Source organism: Gigantopelta aegis, chromosome 13 (genome assembly GCF_016097555.1).
Source record: "Gigantopelta aegis isolate Gae_Host chromosome 13, Gae_host_genome, whole genome shotgun sequence".
Classification (NCBI taxonomy): domain Eukaryota; kingdom Metazoa; phylum Mollusca; class Gastropoda; order Neomphalida; family Peltospiridae; genus Gigantopelta; species Gigantopelta aegis.
Window position 1 is genome coordinate 287,237 of NC_054711.1, and position 20,478 is coordinate 307,714.

The 20,478-nt window shown below is 39.6% G+C and overlaps 1 protein-coding gene across 1 annotated transcript in view; it reads right to left on the reverse strand.

The window, feature by feature from the left end:
• The window catches only part of LOC121387469 (dnaJ homolog subfamily C member 13-like), a 179,263-nt gene that overhangs the window by 63,424 nt on the left and 95,361 nt on the right, over positions 1-20,478 (reverse strand). The window contains exons 34-40 of the mRNA XM_041518594.1: positions 18,738-18,939; positions 16,596-16,711; positions 12,651-12,729; positions 11,493-11,625; positions 10,692-10,876; positions 3,224-3,415; positions 2,453-2,632 (exon numbers count right to left, since the gene is read on the reverse strand). Coding sequence (XP_041374528.1) covers positions 2,453-2,632; positions 3,224-3,415; positions 10,692-10,876; positions 11,493-11,625; positions 12,651-12,729; positions 16,596-16,711; positions 18,738-18,939 — 1,087 coding nt within the window. The remainder of the gene's footprint in view (positions 1-2,452; positions 2,633-3,223; positions 3,416-10,691; positions 10,877-11,492; positions 11,626-12,650; positions 12,730-16,595; positions 16,712-18,737; positions 18,940-20,478) is intronic.

A 20,478-nucleotide genomic window follows, 5' to 3' on the forward strand; every position in this document is an offset into this window, starting at 1 on the left:
ACTACATCATGTATAGACTACACCATGTATAGACTACATCATGTATAGACTACATCTAGACTACATCATGTATAGACTACATCATGTATAGACTACACCTAGACTACATCATGAATAGACTACATCTAGACTACATCATGTATAATAGACTACATCTAGACTACATCATGTATAGACTACATCTAGACTACATCATGTATAGACTACATCTAGACTACATCATGTATAGACTACACCTAGACTACATCATGTATAGACTACATCTAGACTAGACTGCATCATGTATAGACTACATCTAGACTAGACTACATCATGTATAGACTACAACTAGACTAGACTGCATCATGTATAGACTACATCTAGACTAGACTACGTCATGTATAGACTACAACTAGACTAGACTACGTCATGTATAGACTACAACTAGACTAGACTACATCATGTATAGACTACACATAGACACTACATCATGTATAGACTACATCTAGACTAGACTACATCATGTATAGACTACATCATCATGTATATACTACATCTAGACTACATCATGTATAGACTACATCTAGACTACATCATGTATAGACTACATCATGTATAGACTACATCTAGACTACATCATGTATAGACTACATCTAGACTAGACTACATCATGTATAGACTACACCTAGACTACATCATGTATAGACTACACCTAGACTACATCATGTATAGACTACATCTAGACTACATCATGTATAGACTACACTATGTATAGACTACATCATGTATAGACTACATCTAGACTACATCATGTATAGACTACACCTAGACTACATCATGTATAGACTACATCATGTATAGACTACACCTAGACTACATCATGTATAGACTACATCTAGACTACATCATGTATAGACTACATCATGTATAGACTACATCATGTATAGACTACACCTAGACTACATCATGAATAGACTACATCTAGACTACATCATGTATAATAGACTACATCTAGACTACATCATGTATAGACTACATCTAGACTACATCATGTATAGACTACATCTAGACTACATCATGTATAGACTACACCTAGACTACATCATGTATAGACTACATCTAGACTACATCATGTATAGACTACACCTAGACTACATCATGTATAGACTACATCTAGACTACATCATGTATAGACTACACCTAGACTACATCATGTATAGACTACACCTAGACTACATCATGTATAGACTACATCTAGACTACATCATGTATAGACTACACCTAGACTAGACTACACATAGACACTACATCATGTATAGACTACAACATGTATAGACTACACCTAGACTAGACTACACATAGACACTACATCATGTATAGACTACAACATGTATAGACTACACACAGACTAGACTACATCATGTATAGACTACAACATGTATAGACTACACATAGACTAAGACTACATCATATATAGACTACATGTAGATGTGATCTACTGACCGACCTGTTTGTTGCTGCTAGACTACATGTAGATGTGATCTATTGACCGACCTGTTGGTTGGTGCTAGACTACATCTAGATGTGATCTACTCTGACCGACCTGTTGGTTGGTGCTAGACTACATGTAGATGTGATCTACTCTGATCGACCTGTTGGTTGGTGCTAGACTACATCTAGATGTGATCTACTCTGACCAACCTGTTGGTTGGTGCTAGACTACATCTAGATGTGATCTACTCTGACCGACCTGTTGGTTGGTGCTAGACTACATGTAGATGTGATCTACTGACCGACCTGTTGGTTGGTGCTAGACTACATGTAGATGTGATCTACTCTGACCGACCTGTTGGTTGGTGCTAGACTACATGTAGATGTGATCTACTCTGACCGACCTGTTGGTTGGTGCTAGACTACATCTAGATGTGATCTACTGACCGACCTGTTGGTTGGTGCTAGACTACATGTAGATGTGATCTACTGACCGACCTGTTGGTTGGTGCTAGACTACATGTAGATGTGATCTACTCTGACCGACCTGTTGGTTGGTGCTAGACTACATGTAGATGAGATCTACTGACCGACCTGTTGGTTGGTGCTAGACTACATGTAGATGAGATCTACTGACCGACCTGCTGGTTGGTGCTAGACTACATGTAGATGTGATCTATTGACCGACCTGTTGGTTGGTGCTAGACTACATGTAGATGTGATCTACTCTGACCGACCTGTTGGTTGGTGCTAGACTACATCTAGATGTGATCTACTCTGACCGACCTGTTGGTTGGTGCTAGACTACATCTAGATGTGATCTACTCTGACCGACCTGTTGGTTGGTGCTAGACTACATGTAGATGTGATCTACTCTGACCGACCTGTTGGTTGGTGCTAGACTACATCTAGATGTGATCTACTCTGACCGACCTGTTGGTTGGTGCTAGACTACATGTAGATGTGATCTACTCTGACCGACCTGTTGGTTTGTGCTGCCACTTTTCTCGACCCCGCCTTCATCCAGCGTATAGTCGTAGTTGAAGAGGTAGATGAGGAGGTGCCAGAGAACTCCGGCCTGGTGCAGGTTCGTCTGGAGCCAGAAGTCGACACAAAACCTTCCCACACTGTCACATACCACGCAGCACAGGCTGGGCAGATTCTGAAAAAACACACACACTCACAAATGCATAAGCATACGAGACAGGGGAAAAGGGGGACAACTCTTCAAATTTGGTAAAAAAAACGAGAGATAATCGGGCGAATTATGGTAACCTTTTGACCAAGTATTTCCATCATTCTATCCGCAAAATTAGTTGTAATCCATGTAAAAATGTGTAGTGATTCATTTACAATCCTATATATGTGTGTAGCTGTTGCCAGTGTTATTAGAATGAATAAATGTGTAGTGATTCATTTACAATCCTATATACATGTGTAGCTGTTGCCAGTGTTATTAGAATGAATAAATGTTGTTATTCAAATTCATGCATTTTTATTTAATTTGGGTAATAATTTATTCAAAGAGGTCTGACACTAAAAACACTGTAGTAATAATTTGTAATAATTTATTCAAAGAGGTCTGACACTAAAAACACTGTAGTAATAATTTATTCAAAGAGGTCTGACACTAAAAACACTGTAGTAATAATTTATTCAGAGGTCCGACACTAAAAAACACTGTAGTAATAATTTATTCAAAGACACACAATTTAATAATTTATTCAAAAAGACCTGCAATAAAAAGACTTACTTTGTAATACAATATTCTACAGAGATCTTTGATGATTGTCGATGTTTCTTGAATCTTCTCTCGACAGCCCTCAAACTGCGCTGCAACGGCGTAGCACTTGGCAATGTTCGTACAGACGTGGACAGCCATGTCATCGGGTTTGCTCGACTGACTCAACACGTTCACACACCTGGCAAAGGCTTGTTGTAGAACCTAGTAATGTGACGGAAAATCATTGACAACTCCTCATATTAAAACAACATCCTAACTAACTATTATTTGATATTAACCAAGCTAATGACAGTAAAACCGATAATAAAGTTGGTCTGACCCACAGCACTAATTGACAACCAGGATACCCACAGCACTAACTGACAACCAGGGTACCCACAGCACTAATTGACAACCAGGATACCCACAGCACTAATTGACAACCAGGGTATCCACAGCACTAATTGACAACCAGGATACCCACAGCACTAATTGACAACCAGGGTACCCACAGCACTAATTGACAACCAGGATACCCACAGCACTACTTGACAACCAGGGTACCCACAGCACTAATTGACAACCAGGATACCCGCAGAACTAATTTACAACCAGGATACCCACAGCACTAATTTACAACCAGAGTACCCATAGAATGTTGGTCTGACCCACAGCACTAATTAACAACCAGGGTACCCACAGTACTAATTGACAACCAGGGTACCCACAGCACTAATTGACAACCAGGATACCCACAGCACTAATTGACAACCAGGGTATCCACAGCACTAATTGACAACCAGGATACCCACAGCACTAATTGACAACCAGGGTACCCACAGCACTAATTGACAACCAGGATACCCACAGCACTACTTGACAACCAGGGTACCCACAGCACTAATTGACAACCAGGATACCCGCAGCACTAATTTACAACCAGGATACCCACAGCACTAATTTACAACCAGAGTACCCATAGAATGTTGGTCTGACCCACAGCACTAATTAACAACCAGGGTACCCACAGTACTAATTGACAACCAGGGTACCCACAGCACTAATTGACAACCAGGGTACCCACAGCACTAATTGACAACCAGGATACCCACAGCACTACTTGACAACCAGGATACCCACAACACTAATTTACAACCAGGATACCCACAGCACTAATTTACAACCAGAGTACCCATAGAATGTTGGTCTGACCCACAGCACTAATTGACAACCAGGGTACCCACAGCGCTAATTGACAACCAGGATACCCATAGAATGTTGGTCTGACACACAGCACACTGACAACCAGGATACTCATAGAACTAATTAACAACCAGAGTACCCACAGAATGTTGGTTTGACCCACAACACTAATTAACAACCAGGGTACCCATAGAATGTTGGTCTGACCCACAACACTAATTAACAACCAGGGTACCCATAGAATGTTGGTCTGACCCACAACACTAATTGACAACCAGGGTACCCACAGCACTAACTGACAACCAGGATACTCATAGCACTAATTAACAACCAGGGTATCCACAGAATGTTGGTCTGACCCACAGCACTAATTAACAACCAGGGTACCCATAGAATGTTGGTCTGACCCACATCACTAATTAACAACCAGGGTACCCACAGAATGTTGGTCTGACCCACAGCACTAATTAACAACCAGGGTACCCATAGAATGTTGGTCTGACCCACAACACTAATTGACAACCAGGGTACCCACAGCACTAACTGACAACCAGGATACTCATAGCACTAATTAACAACCAGGGTATCCACAGAATGTTGGTCTGACCCACAGCACTAATTAACAACCAGGGTACCCATAGAATGTTGGTCTGACCCACAGCACTAATTAACAACCAGGGTACCCACAGAATGTTGGTCTGACCCACATCACTAATTAACAACCAGAGTACCCATAGAATATTGGTCTGACCCACATCACTAATTAACAACCAGGGTACCCACAGAATGTTGGTCTGACCCACAGCACTAATTAACAACCAGAGTACCGACAGAATTTTCAATTTAAAATTCCGGGTATTTCCCCTGAATTTTCCATTTCTCCCTGTCTGATATCCATGATTTTGTATTGTATACAAGGGCCTCCTGCCACTCTCAATAGCAGTGCCTTCAACTCCAGATACCATAATCGACATATTGTGGCAATACATATATATATGTGTGTACTTTTTTTTTTCCAAGTGTTCCGGTTACTGTTAATATTGTCTAGCTATAAAAACTACAAATGTTTATTGTGGTCATTGTGGAAAACATTAGGCTTTATTATGCCGCCATTATGTTGTATTTTACTACATGTAAAAGCTACATGCTGAATATAAAGATTATGGTTTCAAAATTAATATAACAATACTTGTATACAGATGAAGTCTGGTATAACCTTCTACTCCCGTCTGTGTTTAAATTTGTACTAGTTCTGCAATCATAAAGATGGGCAACAGATTAATAGACTTTACAAACATTATTTGTTCAAAGTTCAGCTAGTAATATTTCAAACATCTGAACTGTCTTTATTCTTTGAAACAACTTGTCTGTGCATGTAAAACATCCCTGTATCATCCATAGCTGTGGAGACTTACCTTGCCGTATACAATTTCGGCCAGAATGTACTTTTCCAAATATATGCACAACTTTCATTAAAAATATTTTGGTAAAAATATTTCTTTTTTTTCCCAGCCTTTTTATTTTAGATTTAATTATCACAAAGATAAGTCTCCACATTGAAGATGATTATGTATAGCAGCAATGTTAGAAAAGCAGATCCAAGACTACACTATTCCACTGTCAACTATACATTAGTATGACATAACCACATGCAATGAACTAACATTTATGATATACATAGATGGCTCTGGTGCAATGGTAGCTCATTTCCGTTTTGACTTCAAGTGTTTTGGGTGCTATATGTAGGCCCATTCTCCACTAAGTGTGCATTTCAAATATAGACAAAAAAACAAAATGAGGTCTGTAAAATGTAGATCATTGTTATTTTGATAGATAGATGTCTTAGTGAACGCAATCTGACACGGCTGCATCTTGGAAGCCATATTTTCTAAAATAACTTAATATACAACACAGCACCCAGTATAGCAAACAACATATACGTTACACAGTGTCTTTCAGTAACAAAGAAGTATGCATTGTTGATGTCTTTAGTACAAAACAGATGATATGAAGGGTATGCATGTATCCATATTGTTTAGATCAGTCTGTACAACCTAACCAATGTAGCAATCATTGCCATACATGGCAAACACCAAATCCCCCACACAAGGTGGAAATTATTTGGATTCTCATTATCTGGTTGCAATGCCACACTGACCAACTGCAGCCGACTCAACCTCATGATCTGAAGTGCGGCTGTTTCACAACATTGTGTTGTATATCTGAACAGAGTGCAAGCGGTACCCATCAATTGCATGGATGACATACATGTACCTCACTGTAGCCAGATGTCTCAATAGTATATATAGCTATCCATCTATCATATACTGTAGATTGGACAGCAGGTAACTTCACTGTACATGGACTTTATTTCTCTAAACAGTGGTATTAATCAGCAGGTGCATAAACTGATCAAATTGGAATCGTTCATGGTTTTTATTTTTCGTTCTCTGTAGGATTTCTGCCCATATTTTAACCACTGTCAAACTAAAATTAATTTCAATGAGTAAAGTAAAATCCAGTACAAAAGAAATTACATCAATGGTACGTACACTATCGACCGATATATGTATTATTATTATTATTATACAAAGTGAATTTTAAAAAAAAGTCTTGCACCATATACGTTACCACATTATAAAGATATGTTACCACAACACCAGAGAAACCTATCAGATAACTGATTCAATTAATTTAATATTACAGCTGTTTTTCTTTCATGTGTACATGGGATATAAAAACAAACGATATAGCATGAATAACATTAATTATGTAACAAGAAATAGACAGGAGTTTACTACATTGATGCAATGATTACACTTGATTTTAATTAGATACAAAATATATCTGACCAAATTTGTTTCAAACACTAGATCTTGGTTCTCAGATTTATCCTGAAACACTTCTAGCTGACTCACAATTATGTAAGCGGTGGGAAAATCAAAATATCCCAAATGCAACTGATTTTGGATCATGTACCTGGTTGTATCATATTGAGCCATCATTATGCCAATACACAGTGTATACCCATATATACTGAATGCCTACCATGGGTGTTATGAATAAATAAGTGAAATGGATACATAATAGATAAAGTGGACTTATCCATGACAAATGTTGTAACTATCTGTTTAAAATCTTGTGTTACACCAAAAACTATACTTTATTATTAAATTGAGCTTTCTACTGGATGTATCATATATTCTGCAAATGAATTAAGGTTCAACCTGCACACATTGTGATCTACATCCAGTTATTCTATTCTGGTAATGTGGATCTACGCTTACAAATACGTTACAGTAACATACATGTATCTATCATGGAATTTGCAACAGGTGTTTTAAATTTTCTTCAAAAGTAGTTTCCCCTGAAATTAACATCAAATGATGTTTTGTGGTGTTACTATTATCAGACCAACCAAAAAAAAAACCCTTCATTCCTGGAACACGCAGGTGTATTTGTCAACAAGGTAGGTTACTGATGGCACCCTTGCTTTACTTCAGAGCAAATGTTACTAAATGCAGTTATTGGTGGAGAATAGGCTAAATCCAGCCCTGTTAGATATTGGTGGGCAATAGGCTACATCCCGCCCTGTTAGATATTGGTGGGCAATAGGCTAAATCCAGCCCTGTTAGATATTGGTGGAGAATAGGCTAAATCCAGCCCTGTTAGATATTGGTGGAGAATAGGCTACATCCCACCAGTTAGATATTGGTGGGCAATAGGCTACATCCCGCCCTGTTAGATATTGGTGGGCAATAGGCTACATCCCACACTGTTAGATATTGGTGGAGAATAGGCTACATCCCACCAGTTAGATATTGGTGGGCAACAGGCTACATCCCGCCCAGTTAGATATTGGTGGGCAATAGGCTACATCCCGCCCTGTTAGATATTGGTGGGCAATAGGCTACATCCCGCCCTGTTAGATATTGGTGGACAATAGGCTACATCCCGCCCTGTTAGATATTGGTGGGCAATAGGCTACATCCCACCTGTTAGATATTGGTAGAGAATAGGCTACATCCCACCTGTTAGATACTGGTAGAGAATAGGGTACATCCCACCTGTTAGATATTGGTGGGCAATAGGCTACATCCCGCCCCATTAGATATTGGTAGAGAATAGGCTACATCCCACCTGTTAGATATTGGTAGAGAATAGGCTACATCCCACCTGTTAGATATTGGTGGAGAATAGGCTACATCCCACCAGTTAGATATTGGTGGGCAATAGGCTACATCCCGCCCTGTTAGATATTGGTGGAGAATAGGCTACATCCCACCCTGTTAGATATTGGTGGGCAATAGGCTACATCCCACCAGTTAGATATTGGTGGGCAATAGGCTACATCCCGCCCCATTAGATATTGGTGGAGAATAGGCTACGTCCCGCCCCGTTAGAAATTGGTGGAGAATAGGCTACATCCCGCCCTGTTAGATATTGGTGGAGAATAGGCTACATCCCGCCCTGTTAGATATTGGTGGAGAACAGGCTACGTCCCACCCTGTTAGATATTGGTGGAGAATAGGCTACCTCCCACCTGTTAGATATTGGTGGAGAATAGGCTACGTCCCGCCCTGTTAGATATTGGTGGAGAATAGGCTACATCCCACCCATTACACATTGGTGGAGAATAGGCTACATCCCGCCCTGTTAGATATTGGTGGAGAATAGGCTACATCCCGCCCTGTTAGATATTGGTGGACAATAGGCTACATCCCACCTGTTAGATATTGGTAGAGAATAGGCTACATCCCACCCTGTTAGATACTGGTGGAGAATAGGCTACATCCCACCTGTTAGATATTGGTAGAGAATAGGCTACATCCCACCTGTTAGATATTGGTGGAGAATAGGCTACATCCCATCTATTAGATATTGGTGGAGAATAGGCTACATCCCGCCCTGTTAGATACTGGTGGAGAATAGGCTACATCCCGCCCTGTTAGATATTGGTGGAGAATAGGCTACGTCCCGCCCTGTTAGAAATTGGTGGAGAATAGGCTACATCCCGCCCTGTTAGATATTGGTAGAGAATAGGCTACATCCCATCTGTTAGATATTGGTGGAGAATAGGCTACGTCCCGCCCTGTTAGATATTGGTGGAGAATAGGCTCCGCCCTGTTAGATATTGGTGGAGAATAGGCTACATCCCGCCCTGTTAGATATTGGTGGAGAATAGGCTACATCCCACCCTGTTAGATATTGGTGGAGAATAGGCTACATCCCACCCTGTTAGATACTGGTGGACAATAGGCTACATCCCGCCCTGTTAGATACTGGTGGAGAATAGGCTACATCCCACCCTGTTAGATACTGGTGGAGAATAGGCTACGTCCCGCCCTGTTAGATACTGGTGGAGAATAGGCTACGTCCCGCCCTGTTAGATACTGGTGGAGAATAGGCTACGTCCCGCCCTGTTAGATATTGGTGGAGAATAGGCTACATCCCACCCTGTTAGATACTGGTGGAGAATAGGCTACATCCCGCCCTGTTAGATATTGGTGGAGAATAGGCTACATCCCACCTGTTAGATATTGGTAGAGAATAGGCTACATCCTACCTGTTAGATATTGGTGGAGAATAGGCTACATCCCATCTGTTAGATATTGGTGGAGAATAGGCTACATCCCGCCCTGTTAGATACTGGTGGACAATAGGCTACATCCCACCTGTTAGATATTGGTAGAGAATAGGCTACGTCCCGCCCTGTTAGATATTGGTGGAGAATAGGCTACGTCCCACCTGTTAGATATTGGTGGAGAATAGGTTACGTCCCGCCCTGTTAGATATTGGTGGAGAATAGGCTACGTCCCGCCCATTAGATGTTGTTGGAGAATAGGCTACGTCCCGCCCTGTTAGATATTGGTAGAGAATAGGCTACATCCCGCCCTGTTAGATATTGGTGGAGAATAGGCTACATCCCACCTGTTAGATATTGGTAGAGAATAGGCTACATCCCACCTGTTAGATATTGGTAGAGAATAGGGTACATCCCACCTGTTAGATATTGGTGGGCAATAGGCTACATCCCACCCTGTTAGATATTGGTGGAGAATAGGCTACATCCCACCTGTTAGATGTTGGTGGAGAATAGGCTACGTCCCGCCGTTAGATATTGGTGGAGAACAGGCTACGTCCCGCCCTGTTAGATATTGGTGGAGAATAGGCTACATCCCGCCTCATTAGATATTGGTGGAGAATAGGCTACATCCCACCGTTAGATATTGGTGGAGAATAGGCTACATCCCGCCCTGTTAGATATTGGTGGAGAATATATTCCTGGAATGACCTGTATTCCGTTTTCTCTGCGCAGTTCCTCGGCGTTCAGAGCGGAGCAGCTGACTGTGTGGTATGCCAGTTCGCTGGCCGCAACGAGCAGCGGAGCTGACTTGGAAAACAGCTGATCGTCGTTAGTCTCCATCTGAATCGTCTTCACCAGCATCGGGTAGCCAGCGTACTTGTACGGATGCAGGTCTGAAATAACAAGCATTTTGAGAGTACTGCTAAAGCAATACATGTCCCCTACCTGACCCAATATCTTCAGGCATAAACAAAGTCCAGAATTCAAGGGCTATAACTCTTGTCTAAAATGTAGTAAATTGCCATGGAAGTTAAACTTGATCTGTACCAGTACATGGTAAAGCTATATACACAATGTCAGGTTAATATCCCATGGCCTTCTGAAAAAAGTTCAGAATTATTTGTAAAAATTTATTACTGTTTCCACTGCCGTGTTAATTTCTTCTTGGCTTACTACCTTCCTGGTGTCTGCTGAACAGCATGGACCGACTCACCTTCCTGGTGTCTGCCGAACAGCATGGACCGACTCACCTTCCTGGTGTCTGCCGAACAGCATGGACCGACTCACCTTCCTGGTGTCTGCCGAACAGGATGGACCGACTCACCTTCCTGGTGTCTGCCGAACAGCATTGACCGACTCACCTTCCTGGTGTCTGCCGAACAGCATGGACCGACTCACCTTCCTGGTGTCTGCCGAACAGCATGGACCGACTCACCTTCCTGGTGTCTGCTGAACAGCATGGACCGACTCACGTTCCTGGTGTCTGCTGAACACTATGGACAGACTCACCTTCCTGGTGTCTGCTGAACAGGATGGACTGAGCCTTGAGAATGAGGACGATGTTCTGCGGGTCCGGCCCGTCCTTCACCTTCGACTTGCTGCACAGGAACTCGTATGCTTTGTTCACTTGCTCAAAGATGTCCTGAAAGCATTACCAACACGGAAAATAAACTGAGCAAGAAAACTTAGGACGAGTCGAATTTACAAAGCCTGTTTTGGACTTACACACATGTAACTACATACAATGCTTAAACACTTGCGTTTAACAAAAACAGACTTTGTAATTCCACCCAAGATGTTTTCTATTTTAGACAGTAAATGACTACGGACATGCATCAAAAAATGGTAATATAATGGTTAATCTATCGTACTTTAGGCTGGCAGATAATAGGTTCATGTCTGTTCACTTACTCAAACATGTCCTAAAGAAGAAAACTTAGGATACTTTCTATTTTAGACCGTAAATAACTATGGACATGCATAAAAAGCCGGTAGTCTAATTGTTTAGCAGCCAACATACTTTAGGCTGTTCCGTTTGTGAAACAGCTCCCACCCAGAGTGAGTTTTAACAGCTCGTTGGATAAGTGTAAGGCCACAACACCAACTTTTCTCTTACTAACCACGGACAACTGGTCACTAACCCATTCTGGAGAGACAGACCACATGTAATGTTATATACCAATGCAAAATGAAAAAACTCACAATAAGAATGGGGAGTATTATTTTAAAGGCCCTGATTCAATGTGTGTATTTTGAAGTATTAATCGTAAAGGCCCTGATTCAATGTGTGTATTTTGAAGTATTAATCGTAAAGGCCCTGATTCAATGTGTGTATTTTGAAGTATTAATCGTAAAGGCCCTGATTCAATGTGTGGATTTTGAAGTATTAATCGTAAAGGCCCTGATTCAATGTGTGTATTTTGAAGTATTATTCGTAAAGGCCCTGATTCAATGTGTGGATTTTGAAGTATTATTCGTAAAGGCCCTGATTCAATGTGTGTATTTTGAAGTATTAATCGTAAAGGCCCTGATTCAATGTGTGTATTTTGAAGTATTATTCGTAAAGGCCCTGATTCAATGTGTGGATTTTGAAGTATTATTCGTAAAGGCCCTGATTCAATGTGTGTATTTTGAAGTATTATTCGTAAAGGCCCTGATTAGACTTACTCTTCCTTCAGGATTCTTGTCTGGGTGATACTTCTGAGCTAACTTGAAATACGCCTTCCTGATTTTACTTTCATCATGTCTAAAAAAAGAAGACAATCATGATATTACACACTGTAAAACTATTATCATCACACACAAAGTACATTATAAACTAACAGTGATATTGGCTACTGAATACGTATTATTAACACACACTCAATATATAACCACTCTCTATGTAATGTGACATAACTGTATATATTTAATATGTAAAGTGTTAGCTGTTAACAATGTTCTATTCTCTTTGAAAACTGTGAGGTGTTTCTCAAACCCTCCAACTCGCTATTCTAACCCTGACCATTTTGTAAACTGAAGTACTTTTCCAACCCTTCAACTCGCTACTCTAACCCTGACTGTTTTAAAAACTGAAGTACTTCTCCAACCCTCCAACTCGCTACTCTAACCCCGAGTGTTTTAAAAACTGAAGTACTTCTCCAACCTTCCACCTTGCTACTCTAACCCTGACTGTTTAAAAACTGAGGTGCTTCTTCAACTCGCTACTCTAACACTGACTGTTTAAGAACTGAAGTGTTTCTCCAACTCGCTACTCTAACACTGACTGTTTAAAAACTGAAGTACTTCTCCAACCCTCCAACTCGCTACTCTAACACTGACTGTTTAAGAACTGAAGTGTTTCTCCAACCCTCCAACTCGCTACTCTAACCCCGACTGTTTAAGAACTGAAGTACTTCTCCAACCCTCTACTCTAACACTGACTGTTTAAGAACTGAAGTGTTTCTCCAAACCTCCAACTCTAACCCCAAGTGTTTTAAAAACTGAAGTACTTCTCCAACCTTTCACCTCGCTACTCTAACCCTGACTGTTTAAAAACTGAGGTGTTTCTTCAACTCGCTACTCTAACACTGACTGTTTAAGAACTGAAGTGTTTCTCCAACCCTCCAACTCGCTACTCTAACCCCGACTGTTTAAGAACTGAAGTACTTCTCCAACCCTCTACTCTAACACTGACTGTTTAAGAACTGAAGTGTTTCTCCAAACCTCCAACTCGCTACTCTAACCCCGACTGTTTTAAAAACTGAAGTACTTCTCCAACCCTCCAACTCGCTACTCTAACCCTGACTGTTTAAGAACTGAAGTGTTTCTCCAACCCTCCAACTCGCTACTCTAACCCTGACTGTTTTAAAAACTGAAGTACTTCTCCAACCCTTCAACTTATTACTCTAACCCTGACTGTTTAAGAACTGAGGTGTTTCTCCAACCCTCCAACTCGCTACTCTAACCCTTACTGTTTAAGAACTGAAGTACTTCTCCAACCCTCCAACTCGCTACTCTAACACTGACAGTTTAAGAACTGAAGTGTTTCTCCAACCCTCCAACTCGCTACTCTAACCCTGACTGTTTTAAAAACTGAAGTACTTCTCCAACCCTCCAACTCGCTACTCTAACCCTGAGTGTTTAAGAACTGAAGTGTTTCTCCAACCCTCCAACTCGCTACTCTAACCCTGACTGTTTTAAAAACTGAAGTACTTCTCCAACCCTTCAACTTATTACTGTAACCCTGACTGTTTAAGAACTGAAGTGTTTCTCCAACCCTCCAACTCGCTACTCTAACCCTGACTGTTTAAGAACTGAAGTGTTTCTCCAACTCTCCAACTCGCTACTCTAACCCTGACTGTTTAAAAACTGAAGAACTTCTCCAACTCGCTACTCTAACACCGACTGTTTAAAAACTGAAGTGTTTCTCCAACCCTCCAACTCGCTACTCTAACCCTGACTGTTTAAAAACTGAAGTGTTTCTCCAACCCTTCAACTTATTACTCTAACCCTGACTGTTTAAGAACTGAGGTGTTTCTCCAACCCTCCAACTCGCTACTCTAACCCTGACTGTTTAAGAACTGAAGTGTTTCTCCAACCCTCCAACTCGCTACTCTAACCCTGACTATTTAAGAACTGAAGTGTTTCTCCAACTCGCTAATCTAACCCTGACTGTTTAAGAACTGAAGTACTTCTCCAACCCTCCAACTCGCTACTCTAACACTGACAGTTTAAGAACTGAAGTGTTTCTCCAACCCTCCAACTCGCTACTCTAACCTTGACTGTTTAAAAACTGAAGTGTTTCTCCAACCCTCCACCTCGCTACTCTAACCCTGACTGTTTAAGAACTGAGGTGTTTCTCCAACCCTCCAACTCGCTCATCTAAACCTGACTGTTTAAGAACTGAAGTACTTCTCCACTCTCCACGTCGCTACTCTAACCCTGACTGTTTAAAAACTGAGGTGTTTCTCCAACTCGCTACTCTAACCCTGACTGTTTAAGAACTGAAGTACTTCTCCAACCCTCCACCTCGCTACTCTAACCCCGATTGTTTTAAAAACTGAAGTGTTTCTCCAACCATCCAACTCGCTACTCTAACCCTGACTGTTTAAGAACTGAAGTACTTCTCCAACCCTCCAACTCGCTACTCTAACCCTGACTGTTTAAGAACTGAAGTACTTCTCCAACCCTCCAACTCGCTACTCTAACACTGACTGTTTAAGAACTGACGAGTTTCTCCAACCCTCCAACTCGCTACTCTAACACTGACTGTTTAAGAACTGAAGTACTTCTCCAACTCGCTACTCTAACACTGACTGTTTAAGAACTGACGAGTTTCTCCAACCCTCCAACTCGCTACTCTAACACAGACTGTTTAAGAACTGAAGTACTTCTCCAACCCTCCAACTCGCTACTCTAACCCTGACTGTTTAAGAACTGAAGTACTTCTCCAACCCTCCAACTCGCTACTCTAACACTGACTGTTTAAGAACTGAAGTACTTCTCCAACTCGCTACTCTAACACTGACTGTTTAAGAACTGAAGTACTTCTCCAACTCGCTACTCTAACGCTGACTGTTTAAGAACTGACGAGTTTCTCCAACCCTCCAACTCGCTACTCTAACCCTGACTGTTTAAGAACTGAAGTACTTCTCCAACCCTCCAACTCGCTACTCTAACACTGACTGTTTAAGAACTGACAAGTTTCTCCAACCCTCCAACTCGCTACTCTAACCCTGACTGTTTAAGAACTGAAGTACTTCTCCAACCCTCCAACTCGCTACTCTAACACTGACAGTTTAAGAACTGAAGTGTTTCTGAACTGAAGTACTTCTCCAACCCTCCAATTCGCTACTCTAACCCTGACTGTTTAAGAACTGAAGTACTTCTCCAACCCTCCAACTCGCTACTCTAACACTGACTGTTTAAGAACTGAAGTACTTCTCCAACCCTCTACTCTAACACTGACTGTTTAAGAACTGAAGTGTTTCTCCAACCCTCCAACTCGCTACTCTAACACTGACTGTTTAAGAACTGAAGTACTTCTCCAACCCTCCAACTCGCTACTCTAACCCTGACTGTTTAAGAACTGAAATACTTCTCCAACACTCCATCTCGCTACTCTAACACTGACTGTTTAAGAACTGACGTGTTTCTCCAACTCGCTACTCTAACGTTGACTGTTTAAGAACTGACGAGTTTCTCCAACCCTCCAACTCGCTACTCTAACCCTGACTGTTTAAAAACTGAAGTGTTTCTCCAACCCTCCAACTCGCTACTCTAACCCTGACTGTTTAAGAACTGAAGTACTTCTCCAACCCTCCAACTCGCTACTCTAACACTGACTGTTTAAGAACTGAGGTGTTTCTCCAACTCGCTACTCTAACACTGACTGTTTAAAAACTGAGGTGTTTCTCCAACTTGCTACTCTAACCCTGACTGTTTAAAAACTGAGGTACTTCTCCAACCCTCCAACTCGCTACTCTAACCGTGTTTAAAAACTAAGTGTTTCTCCAACCCGCTACTCTAACCCTGTTCAAAAACTGAGGTGTTTCTCCAACCCTCCAACTCGCTACTCTAACCCTGTTTAAAAACTGAGGTGTTTCTCCTTGCAGAAAGTGGTCAACCAACCCTCCAGCGCCTTTCTTCAGATTGAGAATGTCGTAAGCGTCTTCAATTGACATCATGGGCGGTTTCTTCTCCACCTCCTGCTTCCAGGCTTCGAGAATATCCTTCAGCAGTTTCACCTGAAACATTCATTTACTATTATTAATGTTATAAATTTAATTCATATTATAAGTTGTAGAAGCATCACGAGGGGTATATGACTTTTTATGTACCCTCTGTGTGTTCTTTTACCCCGAGCACACATAGGGTACATAAAAAAAACATATACCCCGAGAGATGCTTCTACAATGAATTTATCTTGCCGACATGTTAAACCACATACCCAAATAATCAAAATAACGCCAGACAATAACTGTTAACAATTTATTAACGGAGCCGTACCACGCGGACGCGAACGAAACCACTTGCCAGTGACTAAAAATAGTTCCATCGATAAACGAGTTTTTAACTTCAAATGTTTGTAATACGAAATTGTCTGCATGCTTTTCCTCAATTTCAACGGCAGAGTGCTTTGCAAATCGTTTGACAGCCATGTTCTGTTTACATTGGTAGCAGACGACTGTTGCTAAGCGCGCATTAATACAATAACACCACAACCGTAATTAGGTGGCCGAGTTCAACATTGCAGTTTTTAGAAGTATTGAAATAGTGTATTTTATTTTTAAAATAAAATTAATTATGTATACGTGATTGATTATCAATGTTATTTATAATCTAATTATTGCTTTAGCATTAACTGGGGTGGCTGGAAACTGTTGGAAATTACAGACGGGGTATAAGAGAATTTGGCTCCGCCCACAGGGGTATAAGGGATTTGTCCAACGGCAAACAACCAATGAGATTAAAGAATTTTACATGAAGGCGAGATAAAATTTAATTTACTATTATTATTTGTATAAATGTATATTTATGTAATTTAATTATATATTATTTTCATAAATTTAATTTATATAATTAAATTTGCTATTATTTTTATAAATTTATATTTATATAATTTAATTTACTATTACTATTTGTATAAATTTAATTTAATATTATTTTTATAAATTTATTTTATATAATTAATTTAATATTATTATCTGTATAAATTAAATTTATTTAATTTAATATTATTTTCAAAAATTTAATTTATTAAGAATTGACCACAATTATTTTTTGGTTCATGAACCGAAAAAACAATATGCACACTGTATAACTCCGCGTAGCAGGTCATACAAAAGTATGCACATTGTTTTTTCGGTTCATAATTGCATGAACCAAAACATAATTGCGGTTAATTCTTATAATTAAATTTATTTTGTTTAGCTTTAAATACGCCTATAGTATTGTTTTTGTAAACTTCATTGATACTTATGTCGCGTAACAATGCAAACGTTTATTCACTATTATTTGAATCAGGTGATTTTTAAATGACGTCATTTAGTAAACGATGCCATTTCCTTTAGCTGCTGTGTGTTAGTTTAAGGGTCAAACATTTACACTGTCGAGGTGACCGTAGAACAATGTTTACAAGTAAGTTTCAGGTGTGAACATACCTACATTTCTTTGGCCATTGACCGAGTCATTTCATTAGCGAAGAGGTGTTTTTTTTATCATTATTATCAATGCGTATACATGTCAACTCTGCTATAGCATTTTCCATGAAATTATCATATAAAAAGTGTACTATTACATGTATGTGGTATTTGTGTCACTCTGTTATTGCTTTTGTATCTTTAACGTATGTTTTGTTCAAAATAGCTAAATATGGTTGCCTGAATAATCTGGCTTTTTGCACAAAAGTAGTGCGAGTCAGCTGAGGGAGAGGTGGTCGGTAGGCGCTGCTTAAATTTGTTTGGTTCATTGAGGTATGAACGAAAAAAAGTAAGACCAATCAGATTACAGTAAAGTAAATTTAATTATTATAATTTAATTGAATTTACTATTATTTTTATAAATCTACATAATTTAATTTACTATTATTATTTTGAATAAATTTATAATTACATAATCAAAATAATTAGCACAAAAGGAAAAAAAGAAACAAATGGGTTTTTTGGGGGGGGTTTTTGTATGCTTCTTCAAACAAAACCATTTTTTTTTTTTTTTAAACCAACCAGACATATAATTATATTTAAAAAATAAATAAAACTTCTAGTCACTAACAGGGTCCTTGATGGGCCAGTCTGGAAATTTGCTTGTATCACAGAGATGCTTGAGATAATAGATGTTGCAGAAGAGTTCATTTTCGAGCTGAGGGTAGTTGATCATTGGAATGGGACAGTACTGGTACAGAGCTCGCGTGTTGCTCATCAAGCGTGGAGAGAAGTCAGCCAGGTGTGATGCAATTTTCTCAATCATCATACACCTGTCAATAAAAACAGCAACCAGTCAATTTTCTCAATCATCATACACCTGTCAATAAAAACAGCAACCAGTCAATTTCTAAATTCCTCAACCATCATACACCTGTCAATAAAAACAGCAACCAATCAATTTTCTCAATCATCGTACACTTGTCAATAAAAACAGCAACCAGTCAAATTTTTCAATCATCATACACCTGTCAATAAAAACAGCAACCAGTCAATTTTCTCAATCATCGTACACCTGTCAATAAAAACAACAACCAGTCAATTTCTAAATTCCTCAATCATCATAGACCTGTCTATAAAAACAGTACCAGTCAATTTCTCAATCATCATGCACCTGTCAATAAAAACAGCAACCAGTCAATTTCTCAATCATCATGCACCTGTCAATAAAAACAGCAACCAGTCAATTTCTAAATTCCTCAATCATCATAGACCTGTCTATAAAAACAGTACCAGTCAATTTCTCAATCATCATGCACCTGTCAATAAAAACAGCAACCAGTCAATTTCTCAATCATCATGCACCTGTCAATAAAAACAGCAACCAGTCAATTTCTCAATCATCATGCACCTGTCAATAAAAACAGCAACCAGTCAATTTCTCAATCATCATGCACCTGTCAATAAAAACAGCAACCAGTCAATTTCTCAATCATCGTACACTTGTCAATAAAAACAGCAACCAGTCAATTTCTCAATCATCATGCACCTGTCAATAAAAACAGCAACCAGTCAATTTCTCAATCATCATGCACCTGTCAATAAAAACAGCAACCAGTCAATTTCTCAATCATCATGCACCTGTCAATAAAAACAGCAACCAGTCAATTTCTAAATTTCACAATAACAGAACAGAACTTTATTATAACTCAGGCCATTACACAACGGCATACGAGGAACATATAATAACACTATTGGGCTTTACAGGAGATAACAAGATACTGTAAAATAATATACTGATAAATTAAATATGCTTTATCATAAACCTTACCCATGATATCCATGTCATAAACCCAATCATAATTTAGTGTATTAACCCAGTTAATAATGATATGAAAATTTAAAGGTATATATGCAAATTTTTAAGGTCTCTAGGTAATGTGCTGCTGTGAATAGTTCACTTGGTTACAAGCATGCAAGACCTATATACCTGAGCCTAATGTTTTCATAAGATTTAGTTAAAATGTGTGACGTCAAAGTAATTTGTGCTAATCGTGATGACATCACATTACCGATGGAGGCGACTTTAGTACTGTAATTTACTAAATATTGAATGAAAATGTTAATTTAGAAGTGTTATAGGATAAAAACATTCGCTACTCATGTTTTTAATAAGAAAAATGTGATGTTTTTCAGATCACATACTTTCAGAATTTGATAACTTTGCAAATTAGATGTTTATTGACATTTAAGCAAACATACATGTACATGTACTTGGACGTACGATTCATAGTCATCAAACATACATGTACATGTACTTGGACGTACGATTCATAGTCATCAAACATACATGTACATGTACTTGGACGTAC